Source organism: Paramormyrops kingsleyae, chromosome 10 (genome assembly GCF_048594095.1).
Source record: "Paramormyrops kingsleyae isolate MSU_618 chromosome 10, PKINGS_0.4, whole genome shotgun sequence".
Taxonomy (NCBI): domain Eukaryota; kingdom Metazoa; phylum Chordata; class Actinopteri; order Osteoglossiformes; family Mormyridae; genus Paramormyrops; species Paramormyrops kingsleyae.
Window position 1 is genome coordinate 22,686,013 of NC_132806.1, and position 23,680 is coordinate 22,709,692.

Here is a 23,680-nt window from a genome sequence, read left to right on the forward strand (position 1 = left end):
TGAAAGCAAGACTCTACGCTAGTCTGATTTTAGGTGGGCTGGAGGGATGTGATCTTTGCTTTAGATGAGAACTTTCTTCCTCCAAGCATCCGTTTTTACCTCTCTATTTTTAATTTAACGTGACAGAGATGTATCAGTTTTTTTCAATAGATAAAAAAGCAAACAAAATTAATTTTATAGGCTTCACTTTGTCCGTAGTTTAATTACCGCCCTGTTCATCTGGTTTACCTTGGCATGGCACCAGCCAGGCCTGCCGCATCTGCTATAAAGTTATTTGCGCCCATTATGACGTTGGGCCTTATCGGCGCACGTTCTATCTTCGTGTGCATCGCCATGGTAACTCCTTTGTGGTTATTTGGGGCGTGGCGGTCGGCCGTGCGACACAACACTGTGTCTGCAGCGAAGCGTTGCGGAAAAACTTGCAGATTATCGCAGTCTGTCTGCACCTGCGTTTCCTGTCTATTTCCTGTTTGTGGCAGCCCCCCTCCTAGGGAGATTTATGGCTCGAGTGGCCCCTCCCTGGCCTCGCCCAGACCTGTGGCCCTTGCTCACCTGTCCATCCTGACTCCATCCGGTATAATTATAATGAATTACCGTTGTCTTTTGGCCCCGAGACAGACGGCCTTATTCACGGCCCCGTGCCCCCACACCAGCCCCCAGTTTCACCCAGACAGCCCCGCCCGCTAAGCCATGACAGACCCTCATGGTCAAGGAATGCGGCTCGTTTAGGAAAGTGTTCCAGTTGGCACGCCGTGGCACCGTGAGGTGTGACGACCGTGTGTCTCCCCCTCCCTGTAACTCCTGTACATTCCGGAGGATTACAAGTGTCTAATTTGTCTTATCACTTTAAATGTAAATAGCTTCTTTTTTTTTAACGAGGCAGCTCTTCTACATATGCACCCCCATAACCCCTTGACTAAGTCATGGTTCATTTAGTAATGGTTTTTCGTACCCAACGAGCTGTGACCCCCCCCCCCCCCCCCAATAGCTGAGCGCGGTGAGTTTCTCATCCAGGACACAAACTGAGCTCTTTTTGTGGCCCGGATCTTCAGCTTGGACCTTTGTGGCAGCACTGTAAATCGGTGTGACTTCACCGTTGGGTCAAACGCTATTGCACGCGCTCAGTTTGGTCTCCAACCACATGGGAATGACAGAAGCGGCTTGTCGGGGCTGAATGAAATCCTGGGGGTTGTGGAGGAAGTGGGCAGCTCTGTTTAAGTGTCAACACTTATGTTCAGCTTTGTTGGGGCTTCAACAAAGTTGAACTTCAGACACACCCATCACCTATCTGGGTGTATGTGTTATTTTCGTTGGGGGGGGGGGTGACCTTTGTTGAACTACTCTTAAACAGAAATGATCCTTTATTTGCATGAGTTCAAGTATATTGGAATGCTTTTCTTCATCTAACCCATCTTGCTCTCCATGAGACGTGCAAACAGGTGAGAGCAAGCTTGAGGGTCAGAGCACAGGGTCAGAGCACAGGGTCAGAGCACAGGGTCAGCACAGGGTCTGCCAGTGTACAGCGCTCCTGTAGCTGGGGGTTAAGGGCCTCGCTCCAGGGCCCACGGACATGTGACTGTTCTGCCGAGGCTCAAACCAGCAATCTGCTGATCGCAGGCCCAGGTAAACAGAACTTTACCTTTGGTACCATGTGATCACATGCTTCTCCATCCTGAATATATTGCAGTGGCTTTTGTTAAAGAGGGGAATAAACCAGACTGAAGATCCAGACGGAGAAGTTCTGGCAGTCGAAAGGCTTCCTCACAGCTCAGTCCAGGTTTGTAACGGCTCTCTGAAGACTGCATTTCGCTCTGCTGAAATCAGGTCAGGCATGACGCGTGGGCGTCTTCGTAAAGTCAGCGCCTTGCGGGTGTTATATACCGCAGCAGCAGTTGAGTCTCTCAGGTCTGATCATCCGCAGTTCCTTCCCATTTTGGTACGTGCCACACTGGGGGCGTGACTTTCTGCAGCTTCTAGCCAATGAGCTTGGTGAGCTGGATTAGGAGGGAGTAATGCAGTCATGCTTCTACCTCTAGCTGTACCCCGAGGCCTGGTTCTGTCACGACACAACCAGCCCCAGCTGGAATGGTCCAATTGTTCATCTTGACATGAAGGCGGTCCCCCCCAGGCAGGTTCATAATAGTGCGGTCCACTTCAGATGTTGCCGTTTAGTTGTGTGAGAGGGCCCCGTCTTTCCTCAGCGGACGCTTAGCGCCAGCCTCCATTAAGCCTGGGAGGATCAGCGGCTGCAAGAAGCAGGAAAGCACAAAGGGTTTCAGCAATGGTGTGACAGAAACCATGCGGGGAGATCTGCCAAACATGCTTATCAGCATTGGAGGCATCTTAAGCTTTTAATTCTCCCCAGTGACTCTGCACTGATAAGCGTTTGGAGCAGTGTTTCCCAGCCCGGTCCGCGGGGACCTACAGACAGTTTTGCTTCCTCCTAGTTCCCTGCCAGACGGTCCACATTTTTGCTCCTTACTGAGAGCTGGGAGGAAGCAAAAATGTGGCCTTACTGCAGGACCCCAAGGACTGGATTTGGAAACACTGGTTTGGAGAATGGAAGGGCACTTTCATAGCAAGCAAGATCTACTGTAATCGTGACATGAGTCAGTAGTGAGTGTGGTACTGCTTCCTGTCATGGAGGTATGGGCAGAACCAAGGGAACTGATCTCTAACAGGCAGTGATTTATCTGCTCAGTCCATTATAATTCTACTTCTCATGGACTTCCGGTACAAATTGGAACATCATTTCCTAGTGATGTCAGAGGGTGAAAATAGCCATAACCTTTTCCTTGCATCTAATTAATACAAGGTAATTCCCCATTATAAAATGTACAGATGTTTGACAGAACTTGTCGCATAAAATATCTAATTATTTTTATATTTCTCTTACTGCTACCTTTACTTACTACTGCTCTGCTACTGTTCTGTTACAGTACTGGTTGAAAATCTGGACGCAGCTGTTTTTAATGCGTTTGTTTGAGGTTATTCGGCCATGAGGTCAGAGGTTGAAAGTTTAGGTCCAGAAAGTAAAAATCCAGACCCAGATTTTGTTTCAACCAACTAACTGAGTACTCTGTGAATGTAAGTCTATACACTCAACTGGCTGGTTGAAACAAAATCTTGGTGTGGATTTGTGCTTTCTGAACCTAAGCTTTTCACCTGTGCTTGAGGCAATGAAGTTTATTCATAACAAATATTGCAGTGACCCAGAGAAGTATTCAACATTAAGTTTTCTCAAATTTTAGACTCTTCAGAATAACCTTCAGGTGCGCTTAGGGTCATTATCTTGTTTAAAAAATAAATGATTTCCAGTAGGTGTGTCCAGACATTTGTCTGGTACTACTGTGTGCTCCTCTTGACTATAGTGCGTTTCTAGAGCATTCCTTGTACCTGTAGTCCTTGTGCCTAAAATGCATTCCTAGTGTATTTCTCGTGCCTTCAGTGCATTTCTATTGCGTTCTTTGTGCCTGTAGTGCATCCTTAGTGTGTTCCTAGTGCCTGTAGTGCATTCTTAGTGCCTGTAGTGCATTCTTAGTGCCTGTAGTGCATTCTTAGTGCCTGTAGTGTGTTCCTAGTGCCTGTAGTGTGTTCCTAGTGCCTGTAGTGCTTTCCTAGTGCCTGTAGTGCATTCCTCGTGCCTGTAGTGCATCCTTAACGTGTTCCTAGTGTCTGTGGTGCGTTCTCCATGCCCATAGTGCATTCCTCGTGCCTGTAGTGCATCCTTAACGTGTTCCTAGTGTCTGTGGTGTGTTCTCCATGCCCATAGTGCATTCCTCGTGCCTGTAGTGCATCCTTAACGTGATCCTAGTGTCTGTTGTGCGTTCTCCATGCCCATAGTGCATTCCTCGTGCCTGTAGTGCATCCTTAACGTGTTCCTAGTGTCTGTAGTGCGTTCTCCATGCCCATAGTGCATTCCTCGTGCCTGTAGTGCATCCTTAACGTGTTCCTAGTGTCTGTAGTGCATTCCTCATGCCTCCGTACAATCTGCAATGTAAAAGTTAAATTTTAGCCTATTATTGCTACTTCTGCTGTGTGTGTCATTCAGTTTTGCCAGAGTGAACAATGCTCACGTTCACATTCATCCATCGCAAACTGATTTGTTCAGTTCACCGCTGACCAAAAATATGGGCACGTTCAATGAATGGCGCTCATTTAGTGTGTTCAGGCATAACATTGACGGCTCTGTGCTTGGCTACGGTTACAGGTGGCTGAAGCATAGACTCTCCCAGCGCCTTTTCTGATGATGTCATCATCCGCCGTATCCGCTGATAAATGAGCTGGGGGCACGCATTACCTTTCTCTGAACCTCAGCGCAGCTCTCAGAGAGTGAATGATCTCGTTTTGATATTGAATGACTCCCACAACCACTAGTCTTTATTTAGTTCAAACCACAACTGCTTTTTTCAGCCCCTGGTTGTGTTTTTTGAGCCCGGGTCTTCGTCTTTAGGCAGAACTCCTACTGGTAGAGTCTCCCTCACAGAGGACGAGTCTCGTCTAGACTCTGATATTACAGGTAAAGCACACGCTGTCATGGGATTTCACCTCAGGGAAACTGCGTCATGGTTTTAACATCCTGACTCTTTAGATGACGTGGGGCGCTCTGTGTTTCTCACACTGCACTCAGTTTTTAATCTTTCTGAAGTATTTTCTCTTAATCTTAGAGTCATAGCAAGAGAGGCAAATGACACTTATGCCACTTATTTGCTTATGTGTGTCTGTGTGTGTGAGGGTGGAACCAGTTTTACCAGTCAAGGCGTATCCCAGTGCCTGTTACACAGCTCTGTAACTTGCCTTTGCCACGACGGAGTCCAGCTACAGGAGCGATGAATCAAAGATCGCTATTGTCTTTCTGTCTTGCCCCAGCTCTACCCCCAAGAATGTATGACACAGCTACAGGAACCATAATTTTGCCACTTTACCTTCCGCTCCACTCAGCAGAGGATCAGATAAAGGGTTAAATCTGGGACTAGTTTAATCTGCTGTTATGGGGAAACAGGGAAGAGCCATGCGTCTTGGCACTCTGAGTCAGGTGACCATTATTCAGGTGGTTTTTGTTTAATTTACCCTCTCTTTCTACAAGACAACATAATTACCACGTGGCGTAGGACTTTGTCATGGAGCGTAATCACTGGGCATGCTTTGCCTAGAGGGTTTAAATCCGCTGGCTTTGCACATCTGCGTTTAGGGGTGGACACTCGTGCTGGTATCTGCTGATTCCAAACAACTTTCCTGGAGCCCTGACTGCCACTCTCAACACAGTCTATGTGTCCCCTTTGGTTTCAGTGTTTAGCAGACATCTACCAAAATATGAAGGTGTTGATTTTTCTTGTGTTGATAAAATTTGCTAAGCACTAATACTGCACTGTCCATTTTTAGGCATTTTCCTTCCTAGCTTTGTACTCAGGTATACTCCTCTTCACCGTGCATTTTTCACTTTGTTCTACAGCCTGTTTTAAGCTTGCGTTCTTCGTCTGATTATTTTTAAATGGCTGTATTTCTGTTTTCATTGTTTTCACTTCAAATCAGATAAGAGTCCCCTGTCCCACAAAAGTTTGGTTTCTTATTCATCGTTTGTCACCTTGCTGCTGACCTTAAACCATCTCTATGCACATAGACCTGACTGGGACGTCTGCCTGCCAATGACCAGCACACACATCGTCTCGCCTCTGAGCAAAGCAAGCATGTTTTTTTTTCTTCGAAATAGGGGGAAAATTGCTTAAGACAAAACCCGCCCTGCTCTGCGTTGGTTATGGATGCCAAATGAAATTCCTTCAGTTATGTTTGTGCTTGTCTTTCTCTACGTCTTGCTCAAGTGGCTCCTTGTCTGCTTATGATGAGAATGTGTGCAACTGAGACTGAAGATACATTCCAACAGATAAATGGCAGTCATCTAGGGGTCATGATTAGAGGTTATGGCTATTGGTAGATGAGGTATTGGTAGCTGGATCAATTTGCGTAAATGGCGATTTGTGTGTGAAAGGAAAGCATGCTTTTTCATTCTTTATATGAATGTCCGGAGGTTGTTCGAATGACACTGTTCACCCTAGAGAGGCATTCCTCTGCCCCAAAACATGTTTGTGGGGTAATGAACGGCTTTGACATCCTGTCAAGTGTTTGTTGGGTTAATAGCTATGTGGGGAGTCTCCGGGCAGTGGCCGGGGTGGGGGAGGGGGGTCGTCACGGATCGCGCAACATAACTGACATATTTCGCTGCAGGCGTTTTCCTGCAAAACAGGTTTTGAATGTTCTAGAAGATGATACTACAGTCATGTGATACTCAAGTACAATATACTGTGGATTTAATCTAATGATGCAACAGTCCAGGCAGAACGGAGATGAGGGCATGAAATATGCAACAATTCTTGGATGGTGGATTCAGATAGCGTTGGGTTTTTTTTAGTTGATTGTATGCAAACCATTTTGACACTGGACTCCCAGATTTTAAACCCTTTTCCAGTCCATCTTTGAACTTCTTATGGGCCACAAGTAAGGGGGTACATCCTGTATGGGAAGCCAGTCCATTAGGGGGCAGATACACCATACGGGCAATTTACAGACGGCGAATAGGAAACCCACAGAACAGGAGGAACCTGCAAGCTCCACATACAAAATTTCTGCTCTAATGCTGCTCAGCAGATAAATCAGTCATTTTAATCTGTTGATTTATTCAATGTATTAGCAGTTAGCAGGACCATTGATTTTAGGATAAGCCGTCTTTTGAGGCAGTGAATAAATCATCATCAACAGCTGACTAATCTGTAGCCTACAGTAGGATCTGGCTTCCCTGCATGACATGGGTGTGTGTCTGGATGTCTTTTGTTCTCCTGATTTTATGACGGTTCTCTGCAATGATGACATTGAAGAAAAAGGCATTTCTCGTGACTAAATCTGCTTAAAATACAAATACATAAATAAGGTGCCAGCACTTTTCGTTCATCGTGAGGATTTGCGTTTATACGTGTGGGTTCTCATGCATGCGTGGGGGGTGGGGTGTTTTGGCCTGCCCCCAGCAAAGGATATGCCCTGGTTGTGAGTTTAATTGCCAATACCCCCCCCCAGAGCAGGGTCCCCTGGGGGCCTTGGGCTGCATCTTTCCTGGCTGCCTCTTGGCGTGAATTACAAGTTGTGGGGGTGGGCAACTGGAGTAACCTTCGCCTTGGATAACTTCATGGTACCCCTGGCCTCTTCCACTCCTCTCAGCCCCGTCACTGTGTGACTGGGAGAAGCCGCTCCGTCGTCAAGCGCTCCATAAATCTTCAAGTGGCTATTTAATCCTCCCCGTGGAACCATAAGTCAGGCAAGGATTAGCGCCCCTTTGAGGGGGAGAATGCGGGCGGCTGTTAACACAAGCTTTGCTAACACCGGTTGTCCTACTGGGGGCGCCGTGTAGCTTCCTGATGTGCGTGTGACCCTGACATGAGTGTCATGATCACATCCACATGGAATGCAGTTCAACCCTACCGATAATTCCCTGGTAATATCCTGAAATGTGTCCTGACCGCGGTTCGGAAATCTGACAGGTTTCTGCATTCGGTGAATGGGTGTGGGGTGGGGTGGGGTGGGGTGGGGGGGGGGGGCGTGTGTGGTGATAAACCCAGAAGCTTTATAGAACTCAGAGAAGAACAGAAACCCACCTGCCATGGTGGCACATCAGGGAACAGGGCACTGTGGTGGAAATGTAATCACTTGGTGGTGTGCGTTTTGATTGCGACAGTGATTGCACACGTCGTCAGTCGTCGTGAGTGTGTCACCAACAACCTGCTCCTTTGACTAATGCAGCACTAAGATGTTGCTGTAGTTATGATCATAAGCCTTTGTAAAGTTCAATTGCATTTGTAATGTTCACGTGTGTTTAATGTTCATGCACATTTAATGTTCACAAACGTTTGTAATGTTAACGCACGTTCATGTGTGTTTAATGTTCATGGACGTTTATAGTGTTTATGGGTATTTTTAATGTTCACCCACATTTGGAATTTTCATGTGCATTTGTAACGTTCACAAGCGTTTGTAATGTTCTTGCGTGTTGGTAACGTTCATGCACGTTCATAAACGGTGCACACAGTGTACAGCTACCAGCTGACCCGCTCATCTTCCTCACACCCAGATGAGCGTGAGGCCGTTCAAAAGAAGACTTTCACCAAGTGGGTCAACTCCCACCTGTCCCGTGTCACGTGCCGCATCGGCGACCTCTACACCGACCTCCGTGATGGCCGCATGCTCATCCGCCTGCTGGAGGTGCTGTCCAATGAGCAGCTGGTCAGTATCTCCCTCTCTATGCATCTCTCTGACTTGTATCTGATGCTTAATGTTTGTGGCTTCTTATCTGATGCTCAGTGTTTCTCCATTTGTTCCATTTGTTTGTTCTATTTGTTCTTACTCTCACTTTCTCCTATCTTTTTCAATGTCATGTGATCAGTGTCTACATATTTTTGAGCATGAGTGATAGAACAGGCATCACTTTTGCTGTTTGATCATTGTCTTTTGACCCAAGAATAAGGGAAACGTGCCTCGTTTGTGTCTTTGTGCGCCATTTGTGTCTTTTTGGCCCTAGATCTGCAGACTGTGTGATGATTTTCAAAAAAATTAGTGTGTAAACTGAGTGCCGAAACCATCTGAGGTCTCAAGTCACCCTCTTTCCGCTTCCCTGTGGTCCTCAGCCCCGGCCCACGAAGGGCCGCATGCGCATCCACTGCCTGGAGAACGTGGACAAGGCGCTGCAGTTCCTCAAGGAGCAGAAGGTCCACCTGGAGAACATGGGCTCCCACGACATCGTAGACGGCAACCACCGGCTCACCCTGGGCCTGATCTGGACCATCATTCTCCGCTTTCAGGTAGCTGGCCGTTTTCATTATCAGCAAGTAAACAAATCCTACTTTCTGCTTATTTAAATTCTCAAAAGAATGGGAGCTACATTTATTTAGCTTATCTGGCATTTTTATCCGTAGCAATTTGTAGTTCATAGACATTTCTGCAGGTGGGTGTCTGAAGAGAGCAATCAGACTTACTTTTCTCAAACCAGCAAACACACCCAGCCACCAGCTGACCCAAAGACAACTTTTTCAAGGCATGTAATATGTTTATATTGCCCATCTGGCACTTTTTAATAGGGATTTTAAAGCTCCAAATAATTGTTTTCAGATCCAGGACATTAGTGTGGAGACGGAGGACAATAAGGAGAAGAAATCAGCCAAAGATGCTCTTCTGCTGTGGTGTCAGATGAAAACTGCAGGGTACGAAAGTGGAGATCTTTTTTCCATCTATCCAGCATCAGTAATCACTTCTAGTAGAGGGTCATGTGATCCTGGAACCTATCCCAGAATTCACAGGGCACAAGGATGGGGACACTCAGAATGGGATGCCAGTCCATCACAGGACACACATACTCACACGCAGTCACACACTGAAATGCAGAGATGCCAGTTTTCCTATCTGCATGTTTCTGGACTGCGGGAGGAAGCCCGCATGCCACGGGGAACAAGCATGCAAGCTCTTTGTACTGTACTATTGTTTTTTCCAGTTTGCGTTTTAATGTGCATAACATAGCAATTCATTTTGAAATGGCAAAGTGCACTTGAAAGATGAATCGTGCAGCATCCTGGACTGGCTCGACTAGATGATGATGATATCGCTGTCTTAACTTTTCATTACATATTTGTGAATCTTCTCGTTCAAATGATTCACTTTTATTTTCAAGAGCAAAACTCATCTTTTCAAACTAAATGTATTGTGGCTAAGCATAGTCCTGGTCCCTAGTCCTGTGATATTCGACTATTTTTATGTTTTTAACTTTTTTTTTTTTAAAGTTCTAGGGTTTTATTCACAACGAGATCCCCTTTGCTTGCAGGTACCCCAATGTCAACATCCATAACTTCACCACCAGCTGGAGAGATGGCCTGGCTTTCAACGCTATTGTGCACAAACACAGGTGATCCAGCCTCCCCCTCCTTACTTTACGGAGCTTAAATTCCTTCTTATGCTTATAGTTACAGGAATACAGGTTTACAGTTTCATATTTCTCCCACTGTTGCCAGAAAGGGCCTTTTTGCCAGGTTCAGGTTTGGCCACCAGCATTCTGAGATGATGTAACAGAAATTGATCTGTGTGTGGTGTAGATGAGCGTTCGCGAGTGCCTTACCTCATCCAGGTGCCAGCTGGTGTAGCTGTGATCACTTGGCCTCTGAGTCTGCCCCCATGCGTAACACCGGTCTGGCTGCCGTATGACCTGTGCGGGGAGAGACCTAAAAAATTAAAGACAGAAGACATAATGTGAGGAAAGAAGTATTGGCCAGACTCCCCCTGCTGGTGACTGATATGATTGCAGTTTTGTTTTTCGGAATCCGAACCGGAAGGCAATTATCCCAAAGTAAATTGTTTGTTAGGCTGCACATTACACGACCACACAAGAAGACAAAAATAGACAGTACACAGAACCACATACAACAATCTCTGTATGAGAATAAATAAGTATGACATCAAGAGGTGATAAATAAATAGGTGGGTGATTATGGTGAGAAGTATAGTAAATACTGCGCTTGAAAGGTATGTGTGCAGGGTCACGTGGTTGAAATCCCCTTGATATCAAAATAAAGGCGTCGGGTTGTCTTATCTGGAGGTTTGCGACAGTTACCTGAATGACATCACACGCCATCACCGCTTTTTTGAGTTCTTGATTCCCCTTCGGCAAGCACAGCACAATCCATGTATCTCATGCCTGGTTTAGCATACAGTGCGCTTTAAAATGTGCCGTTTTTGATCAGATTTTCCTATGCAGAATTAATTAAGGTATTCATCAATGCATTTAATGTAGTCTGTAAGTTCCTGTTTGTGGGAAAGCGAGACAGGAGTGTGGCCAGGAGATACAAGAGTTCCTGGTCAAGACGACCTAGGATGTAGGTTCCTGAACTTTGGTGGGAAAGTGCCTTCTGGGCATTTTGTGAAGTGCTTGCTAAAAGAAATTATGCTCCTTTTTAAAAATCCAACATAAATACAGTTGAATAGAATTGAACTAGGTGTCTGAGATTGGAGGAGCTGTAGAACACAGAGGCTTGCATTAAAGACTGTGCTTGTTCGCCCCCCAGGCCTGACCTGATAGAGTTCGACACACTGAAGAAGTCGAATGCACACCACAACCTGCAGAATGCGTTCAACATGGCGGACAAGGAGTTGGGCTTGACTAAACTGCTGGATCCCGAGGGTCAGTCCGGCTTCCTACCTCTGACCCAAACACACACACACACACACACACTATGCATATTCATATCTTTATGGGGACTCTCCATTCATTTCTACGGACATAACCTATAGTTTGCAAAAGCACAAGACAGGAGCATGTGTTAAGTTAAAGTCCTCCTTCGTGCACAGATGTCAACGTGGACCAGCCAGATGAGAAGTCCATCATCACTTATGTGGCCACCTACTACCACTACTTCTCCAAGATGAAGGCCTTGGCGGTGGAGGGCAAAAGGATCGGCAAGGTGAGCCTTTTCAATCTCTGCTCTTGGGGGGCATTGAAAGCCTTAGAGTTCAAGTCAATCACATTATTAACTGCATTGAACTAACAGCCTTCTTTATTCCGCCTGTGTTCCATTTATATGTGTATATGTGAATATGGGTTTTTGAGGGTCAGTACATTGGTCAATGTGCCTCGCAGGTGCTGGACTACGCCATCGAGGCCGACCAGCTGGTGGAGAAATACGAGACTCTGGCATCAGAGCTGCTGCAGTGGATCGAGCAGACCATCCACACCTTGAATGACCGGAAACTGGCCAACTCTCTGACCGGTGTGCAGAACCAGCTGCAAGCCTTCAACACCTACCGCACTGTGGAGAAGCCTCCCAAGTAAGTGCAGCTGCAAAAAAAAAAAGCACATTAACCCACATTTGCTGAAAAAAATATGTATGGGGGGATGTGGAGTTTTTGATCATTTCACTCATTAAGTGTCCGGATCTCAGCTGAGATCTGCAGAAGATCTGCATAAGATCTTTATGATGGACCTGTGTGGCAGGTTCACAGAGAAGGGAAACCTGGAGGTCCTGCTTTTCACCATCCAGAGCAAGATGAGAGCCAACAACCAAAAGGTCTACATGCCAAAGGAGGGCAAACTCATCTCCGACATCAACAAGGTATCAGCAGTTATCATGACCTACAGTGTGGCTGGGATGATAGAGAGCACACACACAGCTGTGCTCTGATTGGCCTGGAGGTAACCAAGGTACTGAGACCATGTTCATTATTGGCTGCCAGGCATGGGAGCGGCTGGAGAAGGCGGAGCATGAGCGGGAGCTGGCGCTTCGCAATGAGCTGATTCGCCAGGAGAAGCTGGAGATGCTGGCGGCCCGCTTTGATCGCAAGGCGGCCTTGAGGGAGACCTGGCTGAGTGAGAACCAGCGCCTGGTGTCCCAGGTAAATGCCATTAGCAAAACCTGGTCTTTATAGTCCACAAGGTCATTCCTTATAGTAACTGGAAGGACAAAGCAAATGTAAGGTTATGGGCAGGGTAGCGGGAGGAATAACATAATAGGATTAGTGTTAGGCTTAGGCATAAGAGGGTTATGGTTGGGTTTAGAGTTGGTAGATTTAGGGTTGGTAACTGCGGGGTTAGGTTAAGGGTTGGTAACTGCAAGGTTTGAGTTAGGCTTAGGATTGATAACTAGGGTTTGGGTTAGGTTAAGGGTTGGTAACTGCAGGGTTGGGCTTAGGGTTGGTAACTGCAGGGGTTGGGTTTAGGGTTGGTAACTGAGGGATTAAGGTTCGGTTTTTGCAGGGGCTTTGTTACGCCTATTTTAGGAGGGCTTTAACAACCCTAAAATGATTTTTAGCCCAACTAAATAATATGTGTATTTAATGGCTTAAGTCATGAAGAGTCTGCCATCTCCCCCCTTATAAAGACTCAGCCTCCATTCATCTCTAACTATGCCCCTGGGTTTTGGGTAGATAAATCAAAGCTTGGTTTGAGGCTTGGGGTAGGTAACTGGAGGGTTGGGATTAGTAATTGGAAGGTTGGGGTTAGGTTTAGTGGTAGGATTGGAAACTGGAGGATAATGCACATCTCTGTGGATAATAATCAGTTGGTATATTTAACATTCATTAAGTAAGACGATATAGAGATACAGATACGATGTAAAGATACACTAGATGCAGTGAAATTAGCTAGTGGTATTTTCTTAACTGTCTGAAGCCTCATTAAAACTTCAATCCTTTGTCATGTTTACTCCTTTCTGCCAGGATAACTTTGGCGTGGACCTAGGCGCGGTGGAGGCAGCCACGAGGAAACACGAGGCCATCGAGACAGACATCATGGCGTACGGCGAGCGTGTGGCCGCCGTGGAGGCAGTGGCGCGTGAGCTGGAGACTGAACGGTACCACGACGTGCGGCGCGTGCTGGCCCGGCGTGACAACGTACTGCGGCTCTGGGAGTATCTGCGTGAGCTGCTGGCTGCACGCCGTGAGAGGCTGCTGGGCCACCGTGACCTACAGAGGCTGCTACAGGAGATGAGCTACGTCATGGACTGGATGGCCGACATGAAGGTAACACAGAACCGCCACGAGTGGGATCAGGAAGTAGGCGGGAACAAACAGGAAGTGCCTGCGCTAGTCTTTAAGCAAATCTTCTGAAACTCTATCATTTCCTTTACTTTGACTGCAAGAGAAATCTACACCAGACTAAAATCTTTTTGTGTTTTGTAGTAGATAAAATGGGGATTTTGATACACCTCCTGACCTGTACATCCCAGCTCAAATTTGGTTTCTTACAATTCCCCCCAAAAGAGTGAATTATAAAAAACTGCAATGGTAATATCTGAATATAAGAATGCCTCGAGAATGCCCTGTGTCAGTTTAGAAATATGTTGAGTTCTATTATAGTTTCTTTTGAGATCAGAAAGATACTGGTGAATCTGGGTTCCCTTCCTACAGTACAAAGCACAAGAAGAATCCCATCAGTGGTTGTTTATTTTCAGTTTTGCGGCCGACTACAAATGTGCTGTCGAGGAGTTGACAAGGCATAAGTGTAGCTAGGCTGAGCTTCCAATGAATGCACAATTACAAGTGTAAGTAGTATAGGAGCAAGAGCTACGCAACATCTTCCAAACAAAGCAAGTACCTAATAATACTACTATTCAGTGACCAAAGGTGCAGTATTGGGAACATTCAGGAATCCTAAAGTGTAGTAGAGGAATTCCTTGAACAGATGGGACTTGAAGCGTTTCTTGAAGGTGGAGAGGGAGTCTGATGACCAGTTCAAGGTGCATGTAGTAGGAAATTGTTTGGTAATCGAGAAATGGCAAAGCTGAATCACCTTAAAGCCTCAAAACATAATCCAGCTGTATTCATCATTGTGAATTGAGTTACCCCAAGATTAAACAGTTTTTCCACACCCTTTGAAGCAGCGTTTCTCAGCCTAGTCCTGGGGGACCCCCAGACAGTCCACATTTTTGCCCCCTTTCAGCTCCTAGCCATTCAAGGACACCACATTTTTGCCACAGGGAGCAGGGAGGGAGCAAAAATATGGACTGTTAGGGGGTTCTCGAGGATTGGCATGTTGAGTAAACAATGCTTTAGAGTATTTCAGGAAGACACTGGGAGTGTATCCTTAACAGTGCCTTCCTTGCCCATCTCCAGGGGCGCCTGCAGTCCCAGGACACCGGGAAGCACCTGTATGACGTGGAGGACCTGCTGCAGACCCACACGCTGGTGGAGGCAGATATCTCGGCCCAGGCGGACAGGGTGCGGGCCGTGCAGGCCGCGGCCCAGCGCTTCACCAGCAGCGAGCCCAGTGAGCGCCGGCCGACATCCTGTGGTCACACACCCTCCCTGCACGCTCATCCAGCTGCCCAGTCAGTGTCACCCTCTGTGGGGGTACTGACCTGCAGCGTAGATAAAATGCAGGTCAATGTACGGCAGGCTACAGGGACGGGAATGGGAGGCTTTATAAAGCAACAGGCAAACAGGGGACAAGGTCCTTTAGGAAGAGCAAAAGAAAACACAATAAGTATCTCAAACGCTGAATGAAAACTGTCAACATACAAGAAGAAGGTCAAAATATGGAGAAGCCTTGCTGACCTTGTGCCAGCTCTTTGTCACTGAATGGGTTAAACCTAGAGATCACTCAGTCGCACTGGGGACGATATCAGTGCCTTTGCCCTTTACCATCATCAGTCCAACTATTTATCCTGGTCAATGACATGGAAAGTCACTCTACATGCCAATATTAGTGCCACTGATCCAAAAATCTTAGACTGTGTCATGAAATGTGCGTGACACAGCGAGAGCAGGGGCAGGATGTGAACCCCCAATACTGGAGGTGTGAGGCAACAACAGCTGCCCACTGAGGCACCGTGCCTCCCTACTCTGCCTCCCTACTCTGCCTCCCACCAAAGCACAATGTACTTTAGTCCAAAATGCACACACTGAAGTCACAGAATTCAGAGTAATATTGAGATTTGACAGCATCAGTGATAAATGAAGGGTACAGCTTGATAAACAGCAGGGATACATTAAATGTGTGATGTAACGCAGTAGTACTGAGGATGGCATGCATGCTTGTTCTATTTGTATGTGAACATGTGTGTAAATGGTTCCGCAGCCTACAAGCCATGCGAGCCGGCGCTGGTCAGCGAGAAGGTGTCCCAGCTGGGCCAGGCCTACGAGCAGCTGGTCCAGCTGGCGGCAGAGCGGCGGAGCCGCCTGGAGGATTCACGTCGCCTCTGGCAGGTGCTGTGGGAGCTGGGCGAGGAGGCGGCCTGGATGCGCGAGCAGGAGCAGATCCTGGCGGGCGCCGACTGCGGCCGCGACCTCACCTCCGCCCGGCACCTGCTCAGCAAGCACGAGGCCTTCCGCGACGAGATGGCCGCCCGCTACGGGCCACTCAGCAACAGCATCGCCGCCGGGGAGGCCCTGGTGCAGGTAGTTATGGAAACCCATTCAGAGAAGGGAATTTTCGCCATGACTGTGACTAGCCATGAGCATCTAGTACTGCATAGAGTAACAAATAAATGGTGATGCAGGAGGGACACTTTGAAGCCCCGAAGGTTGTGGAGAGGATAAAGGACATTCGAGAACAATGGGCCCACTTGGAGCAGGTAGGAATGGAATATACCTAGTGATTGAACATGGTAAATTTTTACCAGAATCCACAATATTTTGTGATAGATGAGACCTCCAATTCTTTTATTGCACTTATCTTCTCAGGGTTTTTCCTAGCCTTTAATAACTTTTATGCATCTTAATTGGATGGTTCATATCTCTTCTTCCCTCCAGGCATCCCAGCTGCGGCACAGGCTCCTCCAGGAGGCCGTGGCCCTGCACCAGTTCCAGACAGACGCCAATGACATGGAGGCCTGGATCCTGGAGACGCTGCGGCGTGTGTCCAGCACGGAGGTGGGCCACGACGAGTTCTCCACGCAGACGCTAGCGCGCAAGCAGCGCGAGGTGGAGGAGGAGATCCAGAGCCACCGCACACTCATCGACTCGCTGCACGAGCAGGCGGCAGCCCTGCCCCCCGCCCATGCCAACTCACCGCAGGTTAGCACCGCCGCAAGCCAACATGTTAGCATGCCAGGGACTGTGAATAAGCCAAGTGCGACCAAGGGGCAAGCTAAGTGCTAAGCTAAGAGCTAACAGGCTAAGCAGCCATAGCTGAGAGCTTTTTCAGTACCAACTGAAAACCACAACCAACAGTAAACCTGTTATGTTAATAATTTGTTCCCACAAAGACCTGATGTTCGTCATTTGAGCACGTGACGTTTTGTGCAACCACTCTTTATTTAGCGACTTACCTCAGCGGTCATTTGCAAATATGAGGTTAATAAAAAAAATCATTTTCCAACCAATGGGTGCATTTACCAGATTTTGTACACCTGATAATGCACACGGGAGTGAGGGAGATTGAGTATGGAAGGCTGAAGTATGACTTGGGTGCCGTAATATTCACTTAATGACCATTTCTCTTAACGATACGATCGTTGGAACGGAACTCAGTCGCTAAACAAGGAGTGGTTACGTGTCGTTCTCCTGGCTTCTCTCCTGTTCGGCCAAATTTGAAGAGAGAATATTCATAGATTGTTCTCCTACCGCCCATCCCCACCCCCCCAGGTGGAGGGCCGGCTGCCAGCCATCGAGCAGCGCTACGAGGAGCTGGAGGCCCTGTCGGCCGCGAGACGCAAGGCCCTGGAGGGTGAGCTGGCCCTGTACCGTATGTTCAATGAGGCGGGCGCCTGCCAACTCTGGATCGGGGAGAAAGAGCAGTGGCTGGACAGTATGGAGATTCCCAGCAAGCTGGAGGACTTGGAGGTGGTGCAGCAGAGGTGAGAGAGAGGCAAAGAGAATGATTCACTGGATGTTATTGCCATTCCAGGCAGCATAGGACGGATTCTGATTCCAGAGCCAAGCCGATTAGCATCACCACTCAAATTCAGCAGTAACTTGATTGCCTTCATGTTTTACTTTTATTGAGATGCTTAGTAACTGCATTGGATTTATCTTCATCATTTGCTCCTGTGTGTGAGTTGCAGGTTTGAGACTTTGGAGCCAGAGATGAATAATATAGCGACCCGCATCGATGATGTAAACCAGGTGGCGCAGCAGCTTCTGAACTCAGACCACTGCAGCAAAGACCAGATCCACCAGACCCAGGACCAGCTCAACACCAGGTGGCGCATCATCACTCGCACACGCGTCACACGTCCTGCTCGGATTCTGTCTTCCTCTGTCACAGCTTGTCTTCCCCCCCCCCTTACCTACCTTGGTTAGGTGGAAGGACTTCCAGCAGCTTGCTGACCAGAGGAAACAGGCGCTGGACTCTGCCCTCAACATCCAGAACTATCATCTGGAGTGCAATGAGATCCAGAGCTGGATGAAGGAGAAGACTAAAGTTATCGAGTCCACCCAAGGTCTGGGTAATGATCTGGCTGGTGTCATGGCCCTACAGCGGAAGCTCACGGGCATGGAGCGAGACCTTGAAGCCATCCAGGTAGGCTCATCCCTCCTTGGTGAACTGTTAAACCTGGATTAGCATTTAGCATTTATTGTTATAGCATCAGCATGATATCTGGCATGTTTGGATCATCAAAATAATAAAAATTATATTGATTTTTATTTTAGGGCAAACTGGATGACCTGTGTCAAGAGGCGCAGAAACTGGCCCAAGAACATCCTGATCAAGGTGACGAGATCCAAGCCAGGCTGCTGGAGATCCAGGATGTGTGGAAAGAGCTTAATGGCACCATGAAAGGACGTGAGGAGAGCCTGGGTGAGGCCAGCAAGCTGCAGGGCTTCCTGCGGGACCTGGACGACTTCCAGGCCTGGTTGTCCCGCACCCAGACAGCCGTGGCGTCCGAGGACAGTCCCACATCTCTGGCTGAGGCTGAACGCCTTCTGGCGCAACACAAGACCATCAAGAACGAGGTGGACAACTACAAGGAGGACTATGAAAAGATGCAGGCCTTGGGGGAGGAGGTTACCCAGGGCCAGACGGATGCCCAGCACATTTTCCTGGCCCAGAGGCTACAGGCGCTGGACACCGGCTGGCACGAGTTGCACCGCATGTGGGAGAATCGGCAGAATCTGCTGACCCAGGCTTCCGACTTCCAAACTTTCTTGAGGGATGCCAAGCAGGCTGAGGGTTTCCTCAACCGGCAGGTCAGAGGGCTGGGGCTGGAGGTGGGAGTGACAGATATGGGAAGCATGGGAAAATAGGCTGTTTCTAAGGGGATCTCCTTAGGGAGATTCAAGCAGTATCGTGAGAAATGGATTAGGAGAGTGAATTTGAAGCTTACATTTGGTTCACATTGAGCATTTTATGTATCATTCTGGTTTTTGGTAAAATATTAAGGTCATAAATCCTTTACTCCCCCAGGAATATACTTTGTCCCACATAGAAACACCCTCAAGTCTACAGGCAGCAGAGAATGCCATCAAAAGGCACGAGGGCTTCATGAACACGATGGAGGTCAACGAGGAGAAGATTATGAGTGTTGTAGACACTGGGTTGCACTTGGTCAACACGGGCAACGCTAATGCGGACAAGGTCCAAGAGAAGGTGGATTCCATCCAAGCCAGGTGAGAACGATGTTTGAAAGGCAGGTAGAAACCAAAAGAACAGGACAGGTGCAGGGAAGGACTGAGTGATCTCCATCTTTAGCAGTAACCTTTCTTTTTGTCCTTTCTCAGGTATGAGAAGAACAAAAAAGATGCCAGTGAGCTTCTGGCAAAGCTGAAGGACAATCGTGAGCTTCAGCACTTCTTGGAGGATGGTCAGGAGGTAACTAGGGGAAGAGGGCTCATGGTTTGTCACTCTAGGCGCAGGCGGTGCTGTACCAAGATCTTCCAGAGTATTCTTTTACCATGAATAAAAGATCAAGATCCCGAAAAAAGATTAAGGTGAAGATTAATCTGAGCTTTCGTAAGCAAAGGAAATGCATTTTAAAATGCACGACAACCCCATTTTCTTTTGTAGCTGAGTCTCTGGATAAACGAGAAGATGCTCACAGCCCAGGATATGTCCTACGATGAAGCCAGGAACCTCCACAGCAAGTGGCAGAAACACCAGGCTTTCATGGCTGAGTTGGCTTCCAACAAGGACTGGCTGGACAAGATCGACAGGGTACCCTGTCTTTATTTTAATTGTTACTAATTCTATAAGTAACTCCGTACTGTTTAGCACATCCCCTTTTTGCCTTAACGTCTCCAGGAAGGACAGACATTGGTGCGCGAGAAGCCAGAACTGGAGCCAGAGGTGAATCAGACCCTGGCAGGGCTCCAGCAGCAGTGGGAGGAGCTGGAGGCTACCACCCGCACCAAGGCGCAGTGCCTCTTTGATGCCAACAGGACAGAGCTCTTGACACAGAGCTGCTCTGCCTTGGACTCTTGGCTGAAGAACCTGTCCTCCCAAGTGCAGAGCGACGACTTTGGTAAAGATCTGACCAGCGTCAACATCCTCCTGAAGAAGCAACAGGTGTGTGGACCACAACAGGACAGGGCTTTGAAGTAGAATTGTGAAAAATATATTACTACAGTCATAACTACAGTGCAACTGTGGTTCAGTGGGAACTGTGGGGCTTACAGTTTTAATGGACCTTATCTCTATGGTTATATCTGCTCCTGGTCTCTGCAGATGTTGGAGCACCAGATGGAGGTGCGAGAGAAAGAGGTGCAGTCGCTGCAGGCCCAGGCCCAGGCCCTGTCCCAGGAGGAGGCCGGCCTGGTGGAGGTCGACTGCCAGCGGATGCAGGTGGCCGAGAGCTTCTCCCAGTTGGCTGAACCCATCAAACAGCGACGGCAGCTCCTCCTGGCCTCCAAGGAGGCCCACCAGTTCAACCGTGACCTGGAAGATGAGATTGTGAGCAGCACAGAACTGTACTTTTGGCCCAATTGCTTAAATTCCAGTGTGAATAATGCCTGAAGCATCACTGTTTCCTCCTCCTTTTAGCTGTGGGTCAAAGAAAGGATGCCTTTGGCGACCTCTACAGATCATGGGCGAGATCTACCTAGTGTGCAGCTTCTCATGAAGAAAAACCAGGTAAGAGGTTCAGCCTCGTTATGGCGAGAGCCAGTTGATGGAGACATGTTGAGTGAAAACAAGCAGAAGCCCCCAAAATGAATAAGGTTCTTTTTAATCATGGTAGAGGGTTAATATTCTCTTTCCTCTCCAGACCCTGCAGAAGGAGATCCAGGGCCATAAGCCCCGCATCGATGACATCCAAGCCCACGGGCACTCCATGGCTCTCGCTGAGAAGGGCCAGGCCGACCTGGAGGAGCGCTTGGCGGAACTGCGAGACTCCTGGGCGACGCTGATCTCCGAGACGGAGAAACGGCATGGCCGGCTGGCGGAGGCCCAGAACGCCCAACAGTTCTACGCGGACGCCGCCGAGGCCGAGGCCTGGATGGGGGAGCAGGAGCTGCACATGATATCAGAGGAGAAGGCCAAGGTGAGCGCCTGGAGGCTTCGGATCATTCCGGGCCACGTTTCCCAAAAGCAAAGTTGCAAACGCTAGCAACTTACTTGGGGCACTTACGCTGCACAAAGAGCGTTGGGGTAGTTTGAAAACCCTACAGACTATTTACAAAGCTTACATCTCACTCCAGCCAGCTGACCGAAATTGGTCTTTCTGGGAAAAATGCGTCTGAAAAGTTCCAACCATGTCCCTAAAGGGAGCTTTTGGGAAACGGACCCCCGGTCTCAGGTGGGTGGATTAGTGGCCATGTGAAAAGCCATGTGAAAAAGGAGGCCGTCATGTAAACCTGGATGACGTTCGTGCTAAGTCTTCGTTAACATCGTGCAATGTGCTGTTATGTCTGCTAAAGAGTTCCTGTTCATGTAATTGTTTTTTAATAGTGTTCATATAGCGAAGTTCAAATACAGTAAAATTTATGCCCAGTTAAAACAATTGCACTTAAGACTTCCATTCCACGGACCTTAAAATATCTTTAAATTCAGTTAAAATGACCAAATCCTTCAGTTTCAGCTTATTTTGCTTAAATGAATGAAGTGTTGTAGTCATGGAGCTAAAGATGAGATTTGAAAAGAACATTGATTGGCTTTGTTTGATGTTGGGGAGCAAGGGTGTGAGAGCAGACAGACCACATGCTGTGTGCATTCCAGCTCGCTTATTCTCCCTGTCGGTCGGTCCCTCGGCGAATCCAAAATGGCTAACGTGAGCAGGCAACTTTCCCAGTCTGTTAAATCCCAAGAGTTATAATTAAGTCCCCTGTTTTGATCCCATGTCACAAGGACCTACAAGCCATTCTGAGTGAATCCAGTCTTGTACTCGAGAGACTCTGTATATCCAGGAAGTGAATTTTAATTGCTTTGGGCAGCGTCTGGGAGGTCAGGCTCATGAAGGGTGCTCTTATCAAGGGTCCGCTCTCCTGCCTTCGCGTTTGGCCCTTTGGCCCCCAGCGTTATGCTGGGCTGCTGCTCAGTGTGCCGCTGCTAATTGGATGTTTCTGCACTTGTAGGATGAGCAGAGCGCCCTGGCGATGGTGAAGAAGCACCAGGTGCTGGAGCAGGCCCTGGAGGACTATGCCCAGACCATCCACCAGCTGGCTAACAGCAGCCGGCTCATGGTGACCAGCGAGCACCCTGAGAGGTGTGTGTGTCGGACTTGATGTCTTCTCATTCTTGCTTACAAATTCACCATTATAATCACTTTTGGGATGTTCCGTTGAAGTTACCGAATCGCTACGACCCAGGGGCTATTGTACGATAAAAAGGGGTCAACCAATGATATACTTTTAATTTGTGAGTGACAGGGGAAGGGGCCATCTGGGAGCCAGTCAGCTTTCAGCTGTGCCCCTATGGCCCCGCCCCGGTATGACCTGTGCTTATTGTTTCCATAAAGATTCTACGGTTCATCCCTCCGCTTTTGTCCCCACTCAGTGAGCGGATCACGCTCCGGCAAGCCCAAGTGGACAAGCTGTACGCCGGGCTGAAGGACCTGGCAGAGGAGCGTCGCGGCCGCCTGCAGGACCGCCTGCGGCTCATGCAGCTCAAGCGGGAGGTGGACGACCTGGAGCAGTGGATCGCCGAGCGGGAGGTAGTGGCTGGTTCCCACGAGCTGGGCCAGGACTACGAGCACGTCACGGTACCGTCACCCCTCTGCTAAACGGACTGACTTTTCCTCATAACAACTCATACTCAGAACACTGCACTGGCCATTTGCACACTCTTTCCACCTAATCAGTGTTTATTTTTTTCCTTACGTCTAAAATTAAATGTCCATTTCTGGAAGTGTACCATCTTAATGTCTTGCTTTTATATGCAGGGGTGGAACTTACGAATTTTTGCTACTAGTCAACTGTAAAAAACATGCAGCCAGACGAGTGGCGAGCTCAATATTCAGCCCTGCTTATATGTTTTGCATTTTTCCATTTTATTCCTTTTCTTCATTATGAGCGATGAGGGCCAATATTTCATCTCGGTGTATGATAAAGGCATCATAGAGCTACCATGACAATAAAAATACTTTCATTTGACACTTCACTTATGACTTTGCCTTTCGCCACGCCTTCCTAAGTTGTTCAAAATGCGTAGAAGTATCTCATTCAGATCCATGACTTTGACGTCAGGCTTCACTCATCCTCTCATTTCCCTTCCTTCAGATGCTGCGGGACAAATTCCGTGAGTTTGCCCGTGACACGAGCACCATCGGACAGGAGCGCGTGGACAGCGTCAACGCCCTGGCAGATGACCTCATTGAGTCGGGCCACCCGGAGAACGCCAGCGTGGCCGAGTGGAAGGACGGCATGAACGACTCCTGGGCCGACCTCCTGGAGCTGATGGACACGCGTACGCAGATGCTGGCCGCCTCCTACGAGCTGCACCGCTTCCACCAGGACGCCCGCGAGGCACTGGGACGCGTGCGAGAGAAGCACGAGGCGCTGCCCTCCGATTTGGGCCGCGACCTCAACTCCGTGCAGCATCTGCACCGGCAGCACACCGCCTCCGAACACGACATCCAGGCCCTCAGCGGACAGGTTCGTCTCCCGCTTACTTGACCTGCCATCACCTGACTAACACGTCTTTGACCCAACATAACCTTTGACCTCACATAACATTGTTGCTTGTGGGAAATTTGGTGAGAAGTGTAAGAAAATACTATATTTTAAATTAATATAATGTTTGAATTAGAACATCAATATTTGTTGTTGTTATTATCAGAAGTTGACTGAAGTA

The 23,680-nt window shown here is 48.2% G+C and overlaps 1 protein-coding gene across 6 annotated transcripts in view; it reads left to right on the forward strand.

Moving 5' to 3' along the window:
• Nucleotides 1-23,680, forward strand: part of LOC111859833 (spectrin beta chain, non-erythrocytic 1) — a 63,288-nt gene that overhangs the window by 28,424 nt on the left and 11,184 nt on the right. For all 6 annotated transcript variants that reach the window (XM_023842852.2, XM_023842846.2, XM_023842847.2 and 3 more), the window contains 28 exons: nucleotides 8,114-8,265; nucleotides 8,667-8,840; nucleotides 9,148-9,239; nucleotides 9,854-9,934; nucleotides 11,088-11,203; nucleotides 11,371-11,483; nucleotides 11,660-11,847; nucleotides 12,014-12,131; nucleotides 12,253-12,411; nucleotides 13,234-13,536; nucleotides 14,629-14,782; nucleotides 15,593-15,912; nucleotides 16,014-16,088; nucleotides 16,267-16,530; nucleotides 17,101-17,312; nucleotides 17,520-17,657; nucleotides 17,758-17,977; nucleotides 18,109-18,645; nucleotides 18,863-19,065; nucleotides 19,177-19,267; nucleotides 19,463-19,609; nucleotides 19,697-19,960; nucleotides 20,120-20,344; nucleotides 20,435-20,524; nucleotides 20,658-20,933; nucleotides 21,964-22,094; nucleotides 22,385-22,589; nucleotides 23,107-23,481. In XM_023842852.2, coding sequence (XP_023698620.1) covers nucleotides 8,114-8,265; nucleotides 8,667-8,840; nucleotides 9,148-9,239; nucleotides 9,854-9,934; nucleotides 11,088-11,203; nucleotides 11,371-11,483; nucleotides 11,660-11,847; nucleotides 12,014-12,131; nucleotides 12,253-12,411; nucleotides 13,234-13,536; nucleotides 14,629-14,782; nucleotides 15,593-15,912; nucleotides 16,014-16,088; nucleotides 16,267-16,530; nucleotides 17,101-17,312; nucleotides 17,520-17,657; nucleotides 17,758-17,977; nucleotides 18,109-18,645; nucleotides 18,863-19,065; nucleotides 19,177-19,267; nucleotides 19,463-19,609; nucleotides 19,697-19,960; nucleotides 20,120-20,344; nucleotides 20,435-20,524; nucleotides 20,658-20,933; nucleotides 21,964-22,094; nucleotides 22,385-22,589; nucleotides 23,107-23,481 — 5,423 coding nt within the window. The remainder of the gene's footprint in view (nucleotides 1-8,113; nucleotides 8,266-8,666; nucleotides 8,841-9,147; nucleotides 9,240-9,853; nucleotides 9,935-11,087; nucleotides 11,204-11,370; nucleotides 11,484-11,659; nucleotides 11,848-12,013; nucleotides 12,132-12,252; nucleotides 12,412-13,233; nucleotides 13,537-14,628; nucleotides 14,783-15,592; nucleotides 15,913-16,013; nucleotides 16,089-16,266; nucleotides 16,531-17,100; nucleotides 17,313-17,519; nucleotides 17,658-17,757; nucleotides 17,978-18,108; nucleotides 18,646-18,862; nucleotides 19,066-19,176; nucleotides 19,268-19,462; nucleotides 19,610-19,696; nucleotides 19,961-20,119; nucleotides 20,345-20,434; nucleotides 20,525-20,657; nucleotides 20,934-21,963; nucleotides 22,095-22,384; nucleotides 22,590-23,106; nucleotides 23,482-23,680) is intronic.